The 23,019-nt window shown below is 41.1% G+C and overlaps 3 protein-coding genes across 4 annotated transcripts; all 3 read left to right on the top strand.

Moving 5' to 3' along the window:
• The first annotated feature begins 559 nt into the window (after positions 1–559).
• On the top strand, positions 560–11,492 carry LOC115553828 (carcinoembryonic antigen-related cell adhesion molecule 5). Its single transcript, XM_030370361.1, has 12 exons — positions 560–805; positions 913–1,230; positions 2,753–3,022; positions 3,177–3,425; positions 5,375–5,384; positions 5,887–6,008; positions 6,458–6,802; positions 7,078–7,362; positions 7,814–8,068; positions 8,230–8,347; positions 8,610–8,669; positions 9,155–11,492. Exons 1-11 carry the CDS (start codon positions 760–762, stop codon positions 8,635–8,637), a joined length of 2,046 nt encoding a protein of 681 aa, XP_030226221.1. The 5' UTR covers positions 560–759; the 3' UTR covers positions 8,638–8,669; positions 9,155–11,492.
• A 945-nt stretch (positions 11,493–12,437) lies between these two features.
• On the top strand, positions 12,438–15,889 carry LOC115553372 (carcinoembryonic antigen-related cell adhesion molecule 20-like). Its single transcript, XM_030369518.1, has 6 exons — positions 12,438–12,548; positions 12,769–13,095; positions 13,822–14,109; positions 14,839–15,087; positions 15,472–15,562; positions 15,686–15,889. The coding sequence occupies exons 1-5, from the start codon at positions 12,506–12,508 to the stop codon at positions 15,552–15,554; spliced, it is 990 nt and encodes a 329-aa protein (XP_030225378.1). The 5' UTR covers positions 12,438–12,505; the 3' UTR covers positions 15,555–15,562; positions 15,686–15,889.
• Positions 15,890–16,734: 845 nt separating this feature from the next.
• On the top strand, positions 16,735–22,328 carry LOC115554470 (nectin-3-like protein). 2 transcript variants are annotated; one of them, XM_030371222.1, is made up of 7 exons: positions 16,735–16,868; positions 17,160–17,299; positions 18,052–18,405; positions 19,619–19,724; positions 19,995–20,032; positions 20,106–20,155; positions 21,642–22,328. In XM_030371222.1, exons 2-7 carry the CDS (start codon positions 17,248–17,250, stop codon positions 21,798–21,800), a joined length of 759 nt encoding a protein of 252 aa, XP_030227082.1. In that variant the 5' UTR covers positions 16,735–16,868; positions 17,160–17,247; the 3' UTR covers positions 21,801–22,328. The 2 variants fall into 2 exon arrangements, with proteins under 2 accessions (XP_030227082.1, XP_030227083.1); XM_030371223.1 differs by lacking the exon at positions 18,052–18,405.
• The last annotated feature ends 691 nt before the right edge of the window (positions 22,329–23,019 follow it).

The following is a 23,019-nucleotide window of genomic DNA, read 5'->3' as shown; positions in this document are numbered from 1 at the left end:
ACAGTCCTCCTGCGACACCTAGTGGCCGTTAGGCCACATTGACGTTATGGTTTGGAGAGATTTTGTTGCGCGTCTAATGTCCCTGGAACGTACGTCTACCTTACCACCCCTTAACCACCCCATTCTACTTACTGTATGTTGGTCTGGCTTTGCGAGACTAAACCACCCCTATCAAGAAGCCAATCATTTATCATTATAATAATTTATTCTTGACTGAAGAAAGGTCAACGACTTGTATTCCAAACTCATCTTTAAATAGGCCTAGATCTCTAAATACTAAGGCTGTCAAACGATTACTTCTTTTAATAGCAATTAATCACATAGTATTGGTGAGTTAACTCGCGATTTATCACACCTTTAAGATTCTATTTAAAATCCACTCCAATTTAATTTAAATTAAGTTATCAAATGGAATGACACATACCAAATGTACTTAATAAGCAAAAACTACACCAAGTGATCTTGAGGGAGTTTTATTGACTCATGTGGGTTGAATATGAAACTTACGGAACACCACAGATTTGGTAATTGTAAACAGGCAACAGGCTGTCACTTAGGCCTACTGCAAGTTTAATTGAATGTAACGCGTTAATGTGTGTGAGCCCTACTAAATATATAAACATAAACCCCATTTAGCCTACGTATCATCTGTCACTGGTAGGGCAGACCTGATTTATTGGGGGGTACAATCAGCTGCAAGGAAGGTGTAAAAATCAAAAGGTAATTTGCTTTACTAAGGGGAAACAAGTCTGCCTAACCATGAATCCTAATTTCATCAGAATTTCACTTTTGCTTCTTACAACAGGTAGGTAATGCATACATACAACTATAGACTTATATTCTGACTGTAATCATATCTTTAACTGTATAATATAGCCTACTATATAATTGCATGAATATTTCTGGTCTTAGATCTATGCTTTGGGAACATCATCGATGTCCGTGTGTACGGTACCCATGGGAAGAACACGACGTTCACGACAACGATCAAACCAACGAGCGACCCCTTCTTCTCTGTTTCCTGGGCCGTGAACGGATCTTTCATAATCACCTCGACCATTTCCAACACCATAGTCGAGCCAAAGTATGCGGACAGGACAACCTTGTTCAGAGAAACTGGCTCTCTGGAGCTCAGAAACCTGACCAATGAGGACTCCGGGGAGTACACTGTAACCATCATACCGGCCTCAGGACATTTAATATCAGGAGCCGCCGTGCTGGAGGTGCAGTGTGAGTAGATCACCGAGAGGTCTCAAATTCGACCAACGCCTTTTTCCCCTTTGCAAAAACAAATCGCGTCTTGAAAGTAGGACTGATTTCTTCAGTCCTACTTTCAGTCTTAAGCCTTTGTTGTAGGCTTAAGATTGGATAGTTGGGTATATTTCACACACTTTGTTGCTGAGTATGTATCACTAACTATTCCTATGATATAACAACTAAACGGCTGTCGAACTGCGCTTTTCCTGCAGATGTTAAGGGATCGTCTAAAAAGTGCATGCAGCATTAGGTGACGCTGCAATCTTATTCAACGACAAATATTTACAACTATTTTCTTGATGAGCATGATCATCTATATGTTATTAGTAAAGACACAGATAAACATAACACACTCTTGATCCAACCCTTTATTCAAATTTCGATAACTTTTAAACCTTTTTTCCTTTCCTTTCCTTTTTATTTTGATTCTAATGTGTGGTGGGAATATGTTGTTTATGGTTGTTAGTTTTTTCAATAGGTTTCATAATTAGGGGTCCAAGCCAACAGGTTGGATCCCTATTGTTTTTGTGATTATTTTTTTATTCTGAGCTAGATTGTATTAAGTGGTATGAATATGTGGCTCATGGTTGCTTGTTATTTCAATTGCTCAATCAATTTGGATTGGATTAGCCTCAAAACTCTTTAATATTTTCAATAATACCCCCACCTTAACTTTTCATTTTTATTTTAACCAATATCACCTTTAATTTTTATTTTGAGCTAGATTGTAATGTGGGGAGTTAAAGTTCACATATTATACCACCAGCTGTGAGCGTGATTAGCCGCTACAAGCGTTTGGAATATTTGCCTCTTCTGTCATCGCAAGTGGGTGTGTATAGTATAGTATAGTTTATTGTTGTCATTACACATGTTACAAAGCAACAGAGCAACGAAATTCCCAGTAACATTCCGTCCAAGAAACATAGAAGACAGTGTGGGGAGACAGGACGGAGAGACTGTCAGGCGCTTGTTCACGAAGAACCATGCGGCCCGCATTATATAAGAAAGTTTCAAAGCTAAGACAAGAGGGTGACGAGGGGAAAAAAAAAATTGTCAATACCCCAAACTATGCTCCTTTAAGGGGGCACAGTGTAGGGATTAGCAAAAAAAACACCTCAACGCATAAGCATCACATCAAAAACATCACAAACGCATATGGGAGGGGGTAAGGGAGTTGGGGAGGGGAGGTGTCACAACTCAGACACCGGGAGGCGGACGCAGCCAACAGGCGCATCACAGCACTCACGGCATACTGTGCTGCAACGGGGGAAGGGGAGGCAGAAGAGGCAGAAGAGGCAGATTTTAAAAACGGCTTGTAACAGCTAATCACCCCCACACCTGGTGGTATAAAATTTCACCTTAAATATGTAGCTTATGGTCGCTGTTCTTTTCAATAGCTTACTCAATTTGGATTGGATTGGCCTTAGTTGCTTATTATAATTGTTACGATGATGTCAGGCTAGGTCAATACATTTGATATTTTTCTCATTTGCAGCCAAAATCCCAACCCCGACCGTCACCTGTCCCCCATCCACAGAGGGGATGAGTGAGGTCACGTTCTTGTGTGATGATGGAGACACCAGCAATGCCAAACAGTGGACAAGAGATGACCAACCACTGTTGCCGAGTGATAGAATTGCATTTCTAGAAAACAATAGAATATTGATGCTCAAAGGTGTGAACAGAACGGACACTGCAGAATACCGCTGCAATGTCAGCAATTTGTCCGACCACGAAGTCGGCACATGCCAACTCACAGTTTATTGTAAGTACTGTAACTTAAATTGTGATTGTTTTCGTCATTATATCGAAACTGTATGCCAAGGTCAGCAGCTCTCGGTTCAGATTTGTTTTGGATCATAACCATCCTTTCTTGTCTGGATCGTCGGTTCTTGTGCACCCTGGTCGCCGCTCCCCAGACGGCCCAGACACTCCCACCGTGCAACAGCATCCCAATCCGGCCGTAGAGGAAGAGCGACTCACCCTGAGCTGTGCTTCTGACTCCCTGCCCCCGGCTGCCTTCACCTGGGAGTTCCAACGCCGCCCCCTGGTCCCCGGTCCTCAGCATGTTATAGCCGAGCTGGACGAGGACCACCTGGGGAACTACACCTGCACCGCCCGCAATGACCTCACAGGGCTGGTAGTGTCCACGGTCCACACGCTCAACGGTTTGTTACCAAAGGAAAAAATAACAAAGAACTGCAAAAGAGTAAAAAGTGAACTATGGATTCTCCTCAAAACATGAGCTAAGGGAGTGATCACATTACTTTTTGGAAGTTGACCACAGAATGAGTACCCTTCTCTCTATTAGCAGTACAATGTAGATGCACAATATCAGGGACAGATATATAAAAGGTAAAAATGTACAAAAGTTGTTATGCAGGTTGCATGTCAATTTAGTGTGCAGTCGTGCCAATAGTAAGTTATTATAATAAGCACTACGGTATAATAGAGTAAACAGGTACAATCGAGACTTAAATTAGCTGTAGTTAGCTTTACAGGGTTTGTGATGTGTTTGACTCTCTCTCTCTCTCTCTCTCTCTCTCTCTCTCTCTCTCTCTCTCTCTCTCTCTCTCTCTCTCTCTCTCTCTCTCTCTCTCTCTCTCTCTCTCTCTCTCTCTCTCTCTCTCTCTCTCTGCATATATATGAGGATTCAAAGAGCTTTATAAGCATGGAAAACATATTTGCCAAAGCATACAGAGTAAAATGCTAATTCTGTCTCTCTCTCTCTCAACCATTTCAGGTTCTGGTGTTCCTGCTAGTGGGCCAATGTCCCTGATAATGGTCTTGACTCTGGTTGGACTTTTCCAACAATAGATTGATGTCCAGCCAAAGTGTAATCAGAACTCAAACATAACAAAACAAATGTAAGAATGACAATAGAGCTCGTAAGTCCGCCCCTTCCGATAGACCCCCATTGGACCTATGAGATCGTAAAATATGAATGGGTTTCAATGGAGAGAAAGTAATTATTTTCTTTATATACCCTGGATTACAAATATGTTGTTTGTGGATTTAAATGATAACATGTCAAGAGTTTGACCGTATGTTGTGCAATTGTTCAGTTAAAGGCTGTAGAGAAAACAAAATGAGAAAGCCTACATGTCTCGTATGTGATGTCACGCTCCCTGCGACTGGCGTGGACAAGACCGACAATCTTTCCATCGGCATAACTGAAAATCTACACATGCCCCGACTTATAATGGTTTACACCTCTTTCGATGCTGTTATCCTCCCCTTGGTAAAAAGCGGTCAAATGGAGCAGAGAGATCACCATGTCTGTATCAGAGTGGTTGTGATGTATATCATTCGCGTCGAGAGCAGCGAGGGGCTGTTGTTCACAAAGCAGCCTCTTACAAAACATAACATTATCAAACTTCTTCATGAATTTATTTTGTTTCCTCTGCATGAAAAATTATCATTCAAATCCACAAACAACATATGTGTAATCCAGGGCATATAAAGACTGGGAGCAGAAAAAAAAATACTTTCCCTCCATTGAAACCCATTCTTATTTTACAATCTCATAGGACCCATGGGGTCTACCGAAAGGGGTGGACTTACGAGCTCTATGACAGTTGCTCCTTATCAGCCTAATAAGTGTAGCCTTGAGACAATCAAGGCTACACTTATTAACCATACCACACAGATTATGTTGCACGAAATGGATCAGTCTGTACTTCTGTCCTCAATGTGGGCAGGAGTATAAGCCAGACAAAATGCATTTTCCGCCAAGAAACTCTGCGAATGCATACTCTCGCATCCCTGTAGCAGTCACATAAGGTCCCGTGATCAGGATGGTCTCCACGCTAAATAATTGTACCATCATATAATTTACTACTGTATCAAAGAGATTTAAGAGATTTAACTTGCCTTGAACTTCATCATGCAACCTGCAGAGCTAGGGGAAAATAACTTCATCACAGTGAATGATTATGCATCTCTCATAAATATACAACCTAGTCATTCATATTCAAATCAAAACAACAGTAGCATTGATTACACACATTTCAAATTTCATTTGCAGAGACATTCATGAAAGGAATGTCAAGTTTTACAATATGGCTTCTGCCTATAGTGGTTTGAAAGATTCTGGGTTTGATCCCCAATTCGGCAGCTGCATCATGGTACTGATGTGGCACAAGTTTAGGTGGACTTAATTGGCTGATATATTTGAAGTGTCATTTTTTGGGGAACTTCTGTTTTTTCTTTTTCTGTTTGCTTATTATTTTTTCCCTTCTCATCTCTCAGGTCTAGGCCTCTATCCTTGGTTAATTTATGGCTCTGTTTGATGTAGTTTAATGTAATTTAGTTTATTATTTGAATTTGTATAAATGGCTTAATTAAAATCCAGCTCATCAACGTCCACGTGTGGTTTTTGTTTGGATTGTAAAAGGACAGAGATCAAAAACATAATCAAAAATATAATTGAATAAAATACATACATTTGATTGTTCCAGAAATGTAATGCATCATTTACTGTAAAATGAAGAGGTACGAAGTCATAATGGGGAATGTAATGTAACGTGACAAAAGTTTTTTATAGCTGGAGTCACTACATTTCATCAGTGGTGAATCTATACGATTTTATTATACCTCTGGACTTTGTCTGTTCGCTATCGCTAACAGCAATCACGGTAACAGCAATGAATGTAGGTGCATTTCCGCCCTGACAAATGTATGTATATGTATATGCTCAATCAACATGAAGAGACCTCAGCTTCTATGTATCAATGTGTTCATGTTGGCAGGTGAGATTATTTTCATTACCATTATCATATCGTTAATATCATTATTGTCGTCATGTAAAACAGAGCTATCAGAGTTATCACACGGGCCAATCAGGACTTTACAGTTTATTAACCAAAATCAAGTGGATGGGATTGAATGGCTTGACCGAAGGCCAAGTTATGCAAACACCTATGTAAAAAATAGTTCGATAGAAATACATAAGAAAGAAAGAAAAAGAACGGGAAAGAGGAAGAGAGAGAGAGAGAGAGAGAGAGAGAGAGAGAGAGAGAGAGAGAGAGAGAGAGAGAGAGAGAGAGAGAGAGAGAGAGAGAGAGAGAGAGAGAGAGAGAAGAACAAAGAAAAAAAAGAACTAAAGGAATCTTTATAAAATAATGTAATAATAGTCTTATAAAAAATGACATTTTTTAATGCATTTTCAACTATTCCTATTCTCCATGCTGTCCCCCAGCATTGGCCCTCTGTCCTGGGCAGGCAGCCCTAGGAGCGGGCTCCCTAACTGGAGTAACTGGAGGAAGGACGACTTTTGAGACCAACCTCAGTTTGACGGACCAAAACACGACTGGCCCTCCGTTCAGGTCCATCGTTTGGCTGTTCAACCTGAACAACATCGTGTTGTACACTCCCGCAGGCAGTCTGGTATCCCCTGCGTATAGGAAGAGGATCAGTCTGAACACCACCAGTGGATGGCTGGACCTGTGGGATTTGACCGTGGGGGACAGCGGTGCCTACACCGTGGACATCACCACACACACAGACCAGCAGCTCAATGGAAGCACTGGTCTCAATGTGTACGGTAAGTTACCCTGGGAGGACCTGCTACATTGCTTACTTTTACCTTTTAGCTCACTTTTACCCATTTTACATGTTCTGTTTGGAAGGATTTGGTGTGTGATTTGGTTTTATTATTTAATTTGCTGTTATGAACTGATTCTATTTTTATTATGTTATGTTTCTAATATTATTATTTGAATGTTCCGTAATTTATGCTGTTATGACACCTATGTTTTTCATCTGCGATGAACAAAGTCTAACTTATCTTATCTTATCTTAGCTGTGTTTTCCCCACAGAGCGAGTCTCCAGTGTATCAGTCACTCCCAACACCACAGAGCTGCTGGAGTTCAACAGCTCTGTGAGGATCTCCTGCCACGTCTCCACCGGCACCTCCCTGTCCTACCTGTGGATGAATGGCAGCTCTGAGATCACTGTATCAAGTGACAGGGTGCAGGTCGGCGACGGAGGCACCAGCCTCACCATACTCAACGTGACACGCTACGACCGGGGGCCGTACACCTGTAATGTCTCCAACCCGGTCAGCAATGATGTGGGCCGGCCGCTGACTCTGACCATTGGTTGTGAGTTCCCGTGTCCATCCTGTGTAAAGGGGTTAAGGGGCTTTGTTCACTAATGTTTTAATAGGCCTACATGCTATGTGGTGGATGCTCTCATCCACTGCCACCATACCTTACTGAGAGTGCATTCATTCCAATGACGGGTGGGGGGAGCCAGTGAGGATCAATTCCCTTATACATTCATGCCTTGCTCTACCAACTGAGAGTCAGGACAACCTTACTTAGCTTTAAAGCATTTAAGCTTCTTTTTCTTTTTTTTTCTTCTTTGCTGTTGTCTTCCATGTTCCTTATCTTGTAACCATTTTCATCAGTGATTTACTCATAGCCTTAGATTTAAGTCCAGAAAAAATAGTTTTGCTCAGCATAATTCTTATCTTTAACTACTATCTTTAAGCCAAATGGAATTTGCAATAGGCAGTTGTAAGAAGTGTTGAATTGTTAACTTGTTGTTTAGATGGGCCTGAGCGACTTGCCATCATAGGTCCAAGTCTAGTGGAGTTTGGGGAGGTGACGGTGCTCTACTGTTCGGCTATGTCTGTGCCTCCTCCTTCCTACACCTGGAGCCTTAATGGTGTCCACACCACCGTCCAGGGGCCGGTCTACGTTATAGCATCAGTCAACAGCTCTGACTATGGGAAGTACACCTGCACTGCTGTCAATACTCTTACCGACCTCAGCCAAGCTGCTGACCATGTGGTCTCCCTGAAAGGTAAACCTAAAGGCTAATTCATTTTGAGGCTAATGGGTGTGCACATCCCGGTTTTGGGACCAGTTTAACAGATTCCTCAGTGACTATGGACGACTCATCTCATGATGTGTTGATGCTTGTTTTGGTTAACAAATGATGGGATTTTTTTACTTCTCTCGCAGAGAATCGCTGTTCGGCTGCCATAGCAACGACTGCCGCTGTAATGGCCGCGTGTTTAGTGGCTGTAGCAGCTGGGGTTGGAGTCGTCGTGGGTGTGATAGCGAGGAGGGTCTATAAAAAGTAGGTCAATAAAAAGCAGTAAGCCTAGATAAGACATGCAGAATGACCATGATGATGGTGATGAAGATGATTATTATGAATCTGGCTGTTTCATTATGTTCTTCCTTGGTGGATTTAAGGATGAGCATGCGTGAATGTTTGTGTGTGTGTGTGTGTGTGTGTGTGTGTGTGTGTGTGTGTGTGTGTGTGTGTGTGCGTGTGTTTGTGTGTGTTTGTATTTGTGCAAATAATTGAATAATATTTCTCTTTCTTTGTCCCATAGATCTAGTTATGAAATCACAGAATTATAAAGTAACTAAAAAGTGGAGTAACAACAAACATGGTAAATATATCCTACATTTTTCATTTAAAAATATAAAGTAACGTAACAAAAGTAAAGCAAAAGAATAAATAATCATATGAAACTTATGCAATATCATATTTAAGAATTATTCGCCGAAGGCAAAGTGAATAGTGGGGGATATTCACGGAGCCTGAGGTGAATAATTGTTTTAGTATGTACTACACGGGAACACTCCAAAAATAAACAAGTTAACACTTTTTGCCGGGATTAATTTGTTTTTATTAGCGGTTTATTTGTTTTTGTTAGCCTAACGAGACGACCGTCACGCAATATCCCGAGTTTGAGATCTCAATTCATGGGATTTTGCCCAATATCCCGAGACAGCGAACCAGTCAAATTGTGCTATTTTAGGTGGTTCACGTGTAGCATAATACTAAATAATATTATTATGCAAATACATTTCACACATATCAGATTAATAATAAGAAGAATTAAAAAGTATTTATGTTCTTTCTTTTCTGCAGGATTTCAAAACTTTAATGGATAATTGTTGTATGAATAGTATGTAATAATTTAGAAAATGAAAAAAAGTATATTTCCTTCAAAAACAGAATGTACTTTGATATTGTCCCTATCCTTTATCAATCTTGGTGCTTGTGTTGGCTTTTGTATATTTTATTGGTGTTCTGAGTTATTGTTATTGCTGTTGGGACACTTTCACATAGCAGCAATAATAATAAAGAAAATTAAAGGTTAAAAAGTTAAAGGTTTATGCTGGTTCATGGTGCCATATACTGAATAGCTGGTCATCTGGAAATTACAGCTAATAACTTATTCATAGCCTCGTTAAATTGTTAGATAACGTACTGAAGCCAAATTAACATAATATTGTCTGAAGGTACAAACCCTGGCCTCTGTTGCCCCCTATTGGTCTCAAATATTCCCTGCATGTCAATTTTGTTCCGTCCTTAAATCATGTTTTAAGGTTAAATGTTTAGGATTTAGTGACCTCTACCAGAATGGATTTGGCAGAGATGGAATATAATATTTATAAGTATGTTTTGTTAGGGTATAATTCCATGAAATTTGAATAGTTTTCGTTACCTTACAATGAGCCCTATTTATCTTCATACGGGGGGTCCTCTTCCACAGAGCCCACAATGATGCAACGCCATGTTTCTATAGTAGCCCATAATGGACAAACGGCTCTAGAGAAGACTTTTTTTTTTAATGATAATCACCCTGCCTTCTTACTTGTAATCTTATACAGGCTAGCTTACACTAACTTACTACACTAACTTACAAACTTATTTAAGATCAGATCAACAGTCTCTCTGGTACCCACGTCGGAACTCCAACCCGACCTAAAGGAACTTAGGTTAGGTAAATAAAAAATATATCAAGGGACATCAACACTTGGAGCTTTGCTACTCTTTTCATAATTTTGGAACATTACAGGCCAACGTAGCTTCTCCTAAGTCGATGGAAAGGGAGATGTGTTTGAGGGGGAGGGGTATTCAGTTGATTGCAATCTTCAATATGATACGGTTCCAGTAAATGTCATAGTCTACACGCAATGCCGCCACACCGCCAGACATCACCCAAAAACATTCCTTCCTAGTCAACAGCCAGTGCCTTACTGATCCGTATTTGTGCAAATGTTACTCAGGGTTGGGGCAACAGATAACAGTTAAACTGTCTGTTTACAGTAGTCCATTGTTATCTGTGAGTTTAACTCATCTCAAATAAAAATGTAACAGATCCATCCTCCTTATTGACCCACTGACGGGTGAAACTGCTTGTGTATGCCAGGAGTTCAACAGGAACAAGGGACTCCAGCCAATCAGGACCCTTTATTCTACACTGTTGTGTTTGCCGATTGGTGGACACGTTTATGCAGAGCCTCTCACACAATACTTTGACGCAAACATTCGTATCATAGGTGGGCCCCAGTGGGAACCAGACGCCAGTGTTAATGCCTTGTCCAGGGAATCATATAATTCAGCTTGGCCAAATGGTAAGGCTATGCCCAGGGTGTTGAACCCCTAACCCTAGTAGTGTTAAAGCTAGGCCCAGGGTATTGAACCAATAACCCTAGTGTTAAATCTATGGCCAGGGCATTGAACCCTTACCCTGGTATTTTAATGCTATACCCAGGGAATCTAACCCAAAACAAGCAGTGTTAATGCCTTGCCCGGGGACTCAAAACACCCCTCACCAAGGCAGAGTAAGTGCAAATGTAAACGTCCTGAGTGACACTGGTATGGATGTCTTTATTGGATGTCTTTATTGTTTTACATGAAAAAAAACACTTCACTATAGCTATCACTATGAGATAGGTCCACACAACGTCTGTTGTTCCAGAAGCATGTGTGAAGTGCACACGTGAGGATGGGCAGGCCTGGTTCCAGCGTCCTGCCCTCGGAGGCCGCGGCGGCGCATGACCTGGGCCTGAAGGCGCGGAGTCTGCTGGATGTGTGGAGTGCTTCCGGGCTGACATTCAAGCTCTTTGATCCACCCTCATCTGGAATGCCACGGTCGGCTGCTTCTGTTTAAGCAAAGCACTTTAAAAAGGGTCCATACCTAGTCACTTAAAAGCATCATAAATTGAACACACAATATCCTTTGGAAAGAACTGGCCCACGCATGATACGGCTCAATTCAAACAAGATCTTTATACTTCAGTTAACTGGCATCTTTACTAGCACTTTAGCCTCTGTGTGAATAAAGGTTGTGGGCTTTGGTTTCAGTAGTTTTGGCCGATGAATCACATCATACCTTCAATGTGATTAGGAGACAAACTCCTGGTCATTCATTTAAAAGACATTCATCTAGTCTAATTAAATAAACTGAAATAACTTACTCTGCTGGCTTGTTGTGCATTACTTTTCAAGAGGAATTCATTACTTTAAAATGTATTTCTTTACGAATTATGGTAAATCATGAAACATTTTACACTTTATAGAACACTTTATATAAAATTGAATGCTGTTGCGCATGGCCAAGTCTCCCATTGAAAAGGAGATCATTGAGCTCCAACATGGCAAACAGACAATACAGTAACACTTAACAATAAGGGTGCATTCATTAACATTAGTTAATGCATTAATAAGCATAAACGAACAACTGACTAACAGTTAATTCAGTTAACTAATGGCAGTTAACTAATCATTTACTAATGGTGTTCATGTTAACTAAGGTATTGGTGTTCATGTTCATTAATTTAAAGTGTATAAACCTAGCCCTAACCCCTAATGGTATATAATAATTATTATTACTGCATTAACTTATGTCAATTAATGATTACTAGATAAGTAGTTAACTGTAAGTAAATTGTTAGTTAATCTTTATTTAATCCTTATTATTGCATTAGCTAATATGAATTAAAAGAAAACAAAAGTTACCTTATTGAAAATTGTTACCAACGATAACATTAAACAACTGAGGTAGCCTTGTTGTCAGGGGGCTGTTTGACTACATTAGCATTTTACTTGTTGGACCGGTTCTGTCGGATGTGAATGTCTAACAATGTTAGTTAAGGCATTAGACTCCTCCACATAGAAAATCGATCAGTATGTGTTCAAAACATGAATGGCTGCCATTGACTTAATGGCGCCACACTTCCTCCAGAACCAATCTAGTCCAGCTTTGGGGAACCAACCTTCTGTATGCTTGACTGCTCCAATAGCCATGGGCGTACTGGTGGTATGTACACAGTGGTCTGGTCATCATTTTGCGGCCTCCTTGTTACTCATCAAGGGGGAGGTTTGATCCCTCTCTTGCTCGGCCATATAAAGAGCCAGAGACATATGAGAAATGTTTGACTTTAAAAACAAACCTGCAAGGAAACCGTTGTTGGACCTTTAGTCTTCACCATGGAATACCACATCATTGCCACATTGTCCCTCGTTTTATCAGGTGCTTATATTTACCTTACCTTACTATAATGACACATTGGGAATAACCTTTAATCTAACCAAACTATCTTCAGCTGTAATCTTTATGTGAGATTTTATGAATGTGGAGCCTGAGCATTCCTGACTCCATGCGGTGAGATGGGGAGCCCTCATCCAGGCCCCCATAGCACCGCTGGCAGGCAAGCTTCAGCAGGCTCTCCCTCGGGACTCGTGTCTTCCAGGGATGTGTGTGGGGGGGAGTATCCTACCCGCGGGCCCGCTCAGCGGCGCCGCTGGCGGGGCGGTCCTGTTCAGCACCACGCTGGAGCCCTCCACCCGGCCCTTCATCTCCCTGGGCTGGAGCTTCAGAGGGCGCAACTTCATCACCTACGCCGTCACCGGCAGAGACGTTGTCGATGAGGCCTACGCCGCAAGGGTGACCCTGGACCGGACCACCGGTTCCCTGCAGCTGCGGGACCTGGTGCTGGGGGACAGCGGGGATTACCTGGTCAGCATCACTCCGGACGGGGAGCAGCAGAAGACAGGCACCATGCAGCTCAACGTGTACGGTGAGGCGGTGGGGCGGGCCTTGACACGTGTGCGTTTATCCTGGAAGCGAACACCTTGACATGTGGGTGGCGTTACGCAGCAGTGAGCGCTACACCGCCAGTGAATAGGCCGTTGTCCCAGAGGCATTACTGTAGGACAAACACAGGAGGTGCCCATTACACCAATTATGGGTCTGCTATTTTTATGTGTGAATAATAGTGCACTTAACTAATGAAGATAACACACATTGACCATGCACTTTGTGCCCTTGTACATCAAAGGAACAAAGCCATAAATAGTGTTGTGAGCAACACCTGTGATTTCCCGTGGACGGCGCCTCTGGGTAAAGGAACTACACTCCTACACTTTCTCTCGCTGGAGAAAAAAAACTCCACTCTGCAATCCTGGAGGGAAGTCAATCATAATGGCTACCTAAACCAAATGACAAACGGGAACATTTAATAGATGTTTGCTTTAGTCAAGAGGATGGGGTATTTGTTTAAAAATAGGAATTTGCATCGATAATAAGAAGAGTTTAAGGAAATGCAGTGATGCAGAAAAGGGAAGTATTCATTCAATATTTGACACACATGCAACAGTTTCAACTTGACTGAAACAGCTTTTGTGTACAAAACTGTCTGGCTTAGCAAATCAACATAAAAGCATGTAAACATTGAGCCTATGAGCCACCAATGTCATCGCTATACAGAGCCGTAACAACGCTGTCTCCTCTCTGCTGGTTACAGCGCCCATCACAGGGGCGTCCATCTCCAACCCCGCCTCCTCCGCCACCCTCATCGCAGGGCAGAGCGCGGCCACGCTGACGTGCGACGCCGCTGCCGGCAACGTGAGCACCCGGGAGTGGATGCAGAACGGCCGGCCCCTCCTCCCCTCCCCGGACCGCGTCACCTTCTCTGACGACGCCAAAATGCTCTACATGAATCCTGTGCTCAGCGATAACCATGGCAACTACCAGTGTCGAGTCAGCAACGCGGTCAGCGCCATGACCGCGGCGTACAATCTCACGGTCAACTGTGAGTACAGGGCCTTCTCTCTGCTGAATAAGCGATTATGGGTGAGGTTGTTTGATCAAAGAAGAAGTTCACCCAACAATGACACGTACACGGGAAACATGTGGTGCTGACGTCATGATGATGTGGTTGTTAGTTGTGCACACATGATGTAGAGGTGATGAGGATTGCTGTAGTGTTATGTGGAAATATTACCAGGCGGCGGCCAAGTCTTGAGTCAACTTTATTGCTGACGTCACATAGGTATCCATACGCATTGCAAAATAGTACCCTTCAAAACAGGGGTTAAGGTAGAGGTGATGTCATGTCATGACGATGTAGTTAGTAAGGAATGCATGATGAAGTGGTGACATCATCATGATGTTGTTAATTATTAAGGTCTGCCTGATGTAGTGATGATGGCTGATAAGGTATGCATTTGGTAATCTTGTGGGTGTGTTGTTAAGGTGGCCATGCTGACGTGCAGCTGTCAATTACCTACAATTCTTATATGTATTTATGATGATGTGCCTCATCCATGTAGGGGTGAATTCATGATGATTAGGGTACATCAGTGTAGCGGTAAGCCCAAATTAACATTGTATTTCATAAGATATATACGATGTGTTGAGGATGTAGCATACGTATTGAACAGGGATGATTCACGATTTGATGTGTGGTTTGTTCTCATGTAAATAAATTGAACCCAACCAAACCACTGTAACAAAGGCCCCGCTCCCCTCTCCACCGCAGACGGGCCACAGAACATGTCCATCGTGGGACCCAGAGAAGCCGCGCTGGGCATCAGGGTGCTGCTGAGGTGCAGCGCCGACTCGGTCCCTCCCCCCACCTACCGCTGGGCGCTGGACGGCAACGACACACGAGTCACCACCTCCACCTACGTCGTGGAGAGGATGGAGGAGAGCCACGCGGGGAACTACACCTGCACGGTCAACAACCGGGTGACCAAGCTGCAGAATTCAACGGTCATAAACTTGAGAGGTGAGGTTTGATTCAAGTCAACGGTATCGGTTAGATCGTCGATGTCTACTGGGAGTTTGCTTCCACTCCTTTACACAGAGGCGTGATCGTAGGACAGACGTCAGGTGTTACTCATTAGGACGCAACGAGGGTCCGCAAGTGGGTCAGTAATCTCCAAGTGTTGCGTCGACGTGGAACCATAATCAGGCCTTACGTGAAGACCCGTCTACTATTGTGTCCTGGTATATCAGAGGAGCAGACAATAAGTATTGTTACGAGTGACTGCTGTGTTTTTTCTCCAATGACACCAATGTGAAAATGGACTATTATGGTTGCTTTGTTGTAATTCTCTTCTTCTTTTTTTCTAAATTGAAATGACAATACAGTATATATTCTATTTTTTAGCGTCCGGTTCTGCCCCCTATTGGTCATTCACACTATTGCTGATCTTATCTCTCAACGTGGGAGAATCTCTACTGACGTGTTGACACGGCTGGTGAGTGCAACGACCAAAGGAGGGACACATGAAAACATGCGGGATATTAACATTCAATACATTAGATATCCTGTGTTCTTGGCTCTGAATATTAAAACATAACTATACAAATTCTCTCCATAGATTTTTCCACACTGAAGTCTTGTCTTTATGATGGAGAAGGAGGATGCCATATCACGCGGACGTACAGGAACATGATATCACATCTCTTTGGACCAGAGGGGCGCCAACGCCACCATATACAATCCCATTCTGAATGAAAACATTAATGTATCAGTCAATTAATAATAATTAATTAATAAAAAAGTTGAATCAATAACACATCAATTATCTTATATCTTCCATTCATGAAATGTTTGATTTAAAAGTACGATACATGTGTTTTGGGGTACCTCATGAAAAGAATATATGAGGAGATTAATTTTCCTGCATTAAAGGGGACCCCACCAGACCTGGGGTCTCCTTTGAAGATTATACATTTGGTGGCTCTAGCTCTACAGAAGTAACAAAACAAAGACCAGCTGTCTTTACACGCCCAAAAAAGCAAGAAGTGTGGCCTGCGAGACCTAGATGAATCAGAATGTGCTGTATAAAGCCGTTTTGGAGAGACTACTTCCCTGAGACTTGACAACCTTGTTCCAGGGCCTGAATGGGACCCCCACACCCAACCTTGGCCATCTCAGGGTTACGATGCTGCGTGACCCCCTTCTTTGCAGATATTCAAAATATTCACAGAGTGATCCCACAGCTCCCCATGGTTGAGAGGTCTAATGGCCATTTTCCAATCTCATTCCAGTGACTTTTGATGAATTTAGTGAAAGGAATTTCACTAAATTCACAGTTGATGATGTATTGTGAATCAATTTCTCTAAGGCTAGAGTTCAGGCCCCAAATTAAACATTCTATATATATATATATATATATATATATATATATATATAGAGAGAGAGAGAGAGAGAGAGATAGAGAGAGAGAGAGAGAGAGAGAGAGAGAGAGAGAGAGAGAGAGAGAGAGAGAGAGAGAGAGAGAGAGAGAGACAGAGAGAGAGAGAGAGACAGAGACAGAGACAGAGACAGAGACAGAGACAGAGACAGAGACAGAGAGAGAGAGAGAGAGAGAGAGAGAGAGAGAGAGAGAGAGAGAGAAAGAGAGAGAGAGAGAGAGAGATACTTTCTTCCTCAAAAACCACTTGTGCATGCACAGTCTCGTGAGAGGTCTGTCTCTACTTCCTCTTTCCTTAGAATGAATCATTGCAGGAACTCATACGTGCATGATATCTTTCCAATAGAGGATGGTCTCTCGAGTTGTAAGCTATTTTATATATTTCTGATATTTATTTGGAATAAAATAGATGATCGTGATTGATGACACTGGCTGTCTAAGCTTTTGGTTACTCTCGTGTAGGCTGTTTGCGTGATTCATTTTTAAATTGGAACTCACTGGCTGACTGAAAACATTTAGTTCTGATTGTACCGTGCACACTCTCTCTCTCTCTCTCTCTCTCTCTCTCTCTCTCTCTCTCTCTCTCTCTCTCTCTCTCTCTCTCTCTCTCTCTCTCTCTCTCTCATTCTTCATATGTCTTTGTCTTCCTCTCTAGGCTATAAGCTGTCATAAACTGACCAAAACTAAGTAGTATCATTGCATTATCATTCATTCTACAAAATTATTCTACAACATTATTGGCCATGGAGAGTTGCTGGCGACTTTTTGTCTTGGTTTTCTTAATTCTACCCCCAGGTGAGTAGACTAGCTCCAAACTAGCTGATATTTTTCACTTCATAATCAATATTGTCACCAATGTAGTCATTTTACATCTGACTTTTGATGATTGTGCTTTACTCTTAAATGAACAGTTTATGAACCTTCACATATTTCTCTTATACGTATTTAGCCTACCAGGTTAATGTAATGATTGTTGAATATGTAAAAATCTTTGGCTTTAATAATATTCTTGTGCTTATTGACTGTAAAATGTGACTTATCCTTGCTTTGAAATTGAAGGTCTCAATCAACCTAAGCATCAAAAGCATTAGTTGATTTGTTCATACTCATTATAACTGGGACTACTAGGAGACCAGCTAAAAGTCTAATCACTGTGCCTACTGCACGTTTCTACTTATCTTTCTTAGTCAGGCTATTTTGAGAGCTCTCTAACCCTTTTGCTACCTCACCTTGTTCGTCTTGTAACGCCCGGTTGTGGTCACCGTTCTCATAATTTATCACTGGGATGAATTATACTCCTGACTTGATGGATTTGATTTAGTGTTCTTGTTTTTATATTTGCTACAAACCAGTTGATCACTACGATACATTCCAAATATATCTACTCCAGTCTGTAATCAACAGCATACTTATTTATTTTATTTATTTCATACTTGTATCTATTGTATTTATTGTCTACTTGTATAGGCCTAGCCTATTTAATTTGTATTATATTTACCTCTATTTGAATCTATTCATTATTGGTGTTGTTTGTTCATGTTGTTTAGCCCCCCAGTTTGCACAAGAGATCGTCATTCCTCCACTGGTGGTGGGATACACTGGCTCTTATGTCATCCTTCCCTGCAAACTCCCAAACCCAGGAGTAAACGAACTCACCCAGATGCAGTGGGATTATGTGGTCCAAAACACTTCGAAGCAAATTCTTATTTATCTACCACCGTCGAATGTATCTATTCCTGACAGTCCTCTGAAGGGCAGATTCTCTTTAAAATACTCTTCAGAACAGGATTTTTCCGCAGTCATCCGAGAGGTAGTGATGGCTGATAGGGGCCAGTACACCTGCAGCCTCAACGTCTTCCCCAGTGGCATTTTTAAGTTAAACACTCAACTTGTAGTTCAAGGTAAATCACCACCATCTGTTAATCCATATACCTATTGGAATATTATCTCTTGCTCTCAATTAAATGTACTATGTTGCTAAAGCCTTTAAACATAGCAATACATTAATTCATCAACAATACTATAATGATTGTAAATAATAAATCAATAAACAATACGATTTACAACTTGTTGGAAGAGAGGTGGTCAGGGGTTCTTTACCTGTGGCCTCTGCCACCTATTGGTCAGCTATATTGAGCTATATCGCAAGATTGTAATTTATTCTTGGTTTTTAAAGCTGCTCTATGTACGCTATGTATTCCATTAGCAATCTTTGCTGGCTTGGGTTTTAGCTACAGTAAAAGTGATGGTTTTAATGGAATCAAAAGCTGCAGCATAAAAGTTACACAATGCAGGTTGGTAAACTGGGTGTTTTTTTGCATTGTATTAAACATTGTTTGTTAAATGGTGGAGTTTGAGTGCGCCGTAGTTTGACGATCCCAAAGTTGCTTACGTTAGATAGCCTTGTTGACTGTAGTGTTTTTTTGTTTTTGCCAAGGAATAAACTCTGCAAAGAGGTTTCCTCAGTGTTCCACTCCTTATTGGCACTGAGGACCTCAATGCAATCTGTCCACGTGTCTGTGTTAGAAAGTCCAAGTGCCTTGTTGTATTGCTACCAGAATAGTGGGGCAGTGGCTCAGTCAACAAAAAGTCGCCTTCTGATGAGGTGGTTCCAGAGGGTCAGGGCAACGATCAGAAATATATCTGGGGGCAAGGTCATGCAAAGCCTTATATGTACTCAACAGGATATTTTATTCTATTCTGAATCTAACAGGAAGACAATGGAGGGATACAATAACCTGGTTAATGTGGGGCCGTCAGCTAGTTCTAGTTTAAAGGCTGGCGGGTGCAGCAAGCTAGAAAATGTTTTGTCAAACAGGGTTTAAGTTAGGGTTAGGGTTAGGGTTAGGCCCTTTGTGGCAGACGTGTTGGTGACCTTTATGGACACAACTAACTTAGGGTTCTATGTGTGTACTCTAAAGGTAATGTTTTACTGCACATTTTCACAAATAACTGCCCAATGTTTTAGAGATGGATTGTCGTCGATACCTTGAAAACTGTAGGAGGAGTTAATAATACAACAATAGTACACATGTGTAATGTTATGCCATGTTATTATACCATTGTCTTAAATGACTCACCCAGACATAAACAAACGCGTGTCTTTCTTCACAGACCAGAAGCCGCTGTCATATGCTGCGCTGATCGGAATATCGATGGCTGTGGCTGTGAAATTATCATTAGTAATCATGGTGGCTTATGCAGCCATTGTCCGAAAAAGGTGTGTGTGTGTGTGTGTGCATGCGTGCGTGCGTGCGTGCGTGTCTGTCTTTTTGTGTTTAAATGTTTTCAGTTGAAATCCGTCCAATGGCTTTATTTTTCTAGTTTAGCAGTTACAATTTATAAAATGTATGCTTGAATTGTTTTTATTTTATAATTTTTTTAATTGTATAGATTATAGATTAGTAACTTGTAGAAAATGTAAGTAGCCTTTTAAAGCTGATGAATGATGAATGATTGACCTCAGCTCTGTTCATTGCTGTGTTTCTAGGAAAACAACTCTCAACCAGATAGGCCTAGTCCCCAGTGGTGAGTGCAGCTTTGTCTTTTCTCCCTTTTCCTTATCTTAAATGCTTGCCTTACTTAAATATCTTGTGTTCAGATACAAGCGGAGCCGAGACAACTGGGGCATCTGGAGCTAAAAGAGAGGAGGTAAGAAACGCTGACAGCTGGTTTTATTTTGTGCAGACTTTTTTTCGGTGATGTGCTTTTGGTGTGCGTGATGAAATTATTGTTTTTACATGTGGCTAACAGATTAAGGGCCCTATCTTGCATCCGGCGCAATTGATTTAATCACTGGCGCATGTGTCGTTGCTAGTTTGCAACTGGCGCAGAGCGTTCTTTTCCCTCCTGCGCCACGCATCGGTAAAATAGGGAATGATCTTGCGTCCCAAGGGGCGGTTCGGCAAAAGGAGGAGGCGTGTTCTGGCGCAAACGTTGCCTGGTGCTATTTTGCAGTTTCAGAAACCACTTGCGCCACAAACCAGGAAATACCTGGTTTAAAGTCAGTGGCGCGTTGTTCAGATACTATTTTAAGGGCGCATGCATAATGTTGCTTGTGCACCTCGCACATACACTTTGCTGCTCTCATCTACCTAGCCACACATTCTTGGTAAATTATTTGGGAAAGAACTGCTGATACAGCGGTAATAAGTTGTACTTTTAAATCAATGCATCTGCAAACACCGTACAGCAAACACATATTTTCTTGACACAGACATTGTGTACATGGCCATAACTTTTAAGATTGATGAGAATTTGATCGTGAGAAAACATTGTTTTACCGCGAGTGAGTGTTAAAAAGAATGAATGAATGCGTGTGTGCGTCCATCTGTTTAAACACACGCAAATTAAACACGCAACGCATAATACAGTCCATGGCAATGTTTATTAAAGGGGGGACACATGCATATTAGGAACCAAGGCGATAACGATAATGCATACAATACTGATAAGGAACGATTTTTATAATGTATTGCATATATCATTAAATAGAACCACAGTGACCGCATATCATATGTTATATCATATAAGTTTTCTTTGCCGAAATCTATTTGAGGACTCAGTATTTCTGAAGTTGTGGAAGAAAACCTTATTCCATGTGTGAATTAGGCCATGTTATTTGGCCATAAACTGAGCCATTTCAAGCTGTCAAAATATCAACTCGTCAGATTCAAATGCGCTCATAGCTCTTGAAGGGGATGGGAGCTGGCACTCTCATTGGTTTATTGCACGTTACGCCCAAACCACACCTACGGTTAATTAGGCTGCTTCAGACCAACCCTTTTTGGATTTTTTGCACCGGTAATCTAGCGACATCGCCATAGAACCGCCCACAAAGCTACTTGCGCCTGGCGCTTCTCACTTGCGTTTCAGACCGTTAAAATAGGGACCAAAAAGTAACCATGATTTCCGACAGTGTGTGTGAAATAATACATCCTGAGAAGAGGAATTTGAAATTTATACTAGCCCATTTATGTTAAGGTTTCAATTAGAGCAACAATCTCTCTCTCTCTCTCTCTCTCTCTCTCTCTCTCTCTCTCTCTCTCTCTCTCTCTCTCTCTCTCTCTCTCTCTCTCTCTCTCTCTCTCTCTCTCTCTCTCTCTCTCTCTTCCGCTCTCGCTCCCTCTCCCATTAGGATCTGGTGTACGCTGGCATTGGATTCAACCAACCAACCAGTAATGTCGAAAACACACTTTCATCAAATGAGAAACATGCTGAGGAGGATGACGTCACGTATTCCCAGGTTACAGTGCCACGAAAAAAGAAGAATAAAGAGCGGGATACAACTGTTTGACATTAATATCATATATATATATAAATATATTGAGATATAATTTATTTTCTATGCATTAAATAAAAAATATAAATAGAATTTAAAAAATGATATATATATATATATTCTCATCGGATAAATATGGCGAAAACCGATACATTTAATATGCTAAGATTAAGTAAGAAATATATATGTAAATATATATGTATCATTTCATCCTTGCATTTTGTGCCACACTTTTGAAGGCTTTTGGGGATGTTTAGTGTGTTCAAATACTTTGTACTTCCCTTTGCTTTGTGTTATTGTATGTTTCTCAAGAACCACTTTCTGATTTGGACCATTTCACATGTTTGAGCTATTTTGGGTTTCCTTTCTTGTTAATGTGGCCTGTGGGCTGCATACACTTTTTAGACCATGGTTGCTTAAACAATTTAACTTCTAACTATTGGACAACATTAATAACTCACTATATTTCCTATTTTTTAAATTATTAGCTTATTAAGTTTATCAACTATTTATGTAAAAAAAATAAACATTTTTCATTCAAAAGAACGTTGTATGACCTGTCACTCATGTGTTCGGTGCACATGCCAACTGACCACGCACTGTGTAGCATGTTGGGGTGTAGAAGAACTTGGACTGTCTCTCCCTGAAATATCACTGGCATGTCGAGTAGAGCTGTGTTGAAAAAATCGATTTTCCGATTTTTAATCGATTCGCATATTAATGACGATTATCGATCCAAAGATCGATTTTTTTAATATTTTTTTTTTTTTCGAATTTTATAAGTTAAAAATGTATATTTTATATATTCATGGAAAATATTCATGGGATTCCCCTGAACACTTAGGGTGCTGCATATTCTTGAAAACAAATCTTGAGTGTGGTTTTAGAACAGATTTGAACATGCTCATATAGACGCCATTCAGTGCTTTTACAGTTTAAAATGTTCTGTTCTTATGTTCGCACTTTAAAGAAAAATGCTCAACGTTTACATTTTATACTTCCAGTTTCAGTACTTCTCAGTTTATTAAGTGTGAGCAGTTTTAAAATAAAAATACTTTTGGTAGCAACCGCTTTTGGGTGAATTCTTAATTATTTTCAAGCATAATAATAATGCACTGGTTAGTTTCCCAGTAGGAATCCACTGTTGCAGATATAGTCACCTCAATGATGTCCTCCATTTATTGTCCTGAATTATCTTTCTTGAAGGTAGATTGACCCTTAACCTTTTCATCAG

This window comes from Gadus morhua, chromosome 11 (assembly GCF_902167405.1).
Source record: "Gadus morhua chromosome 11, gadMor3.0, whole genome shotgun sequence".
NCBI lineage: Eukaryota > Metazoa > Chordata > Actinopteri > Gadiformes > Gadidae > Gadus > Gadus morhua.
The sequence above is the reverse complement of the archived record's forward strand: the minus strand, read 5'-3'. Positions and strand labels throughout refer to the sequence as shown.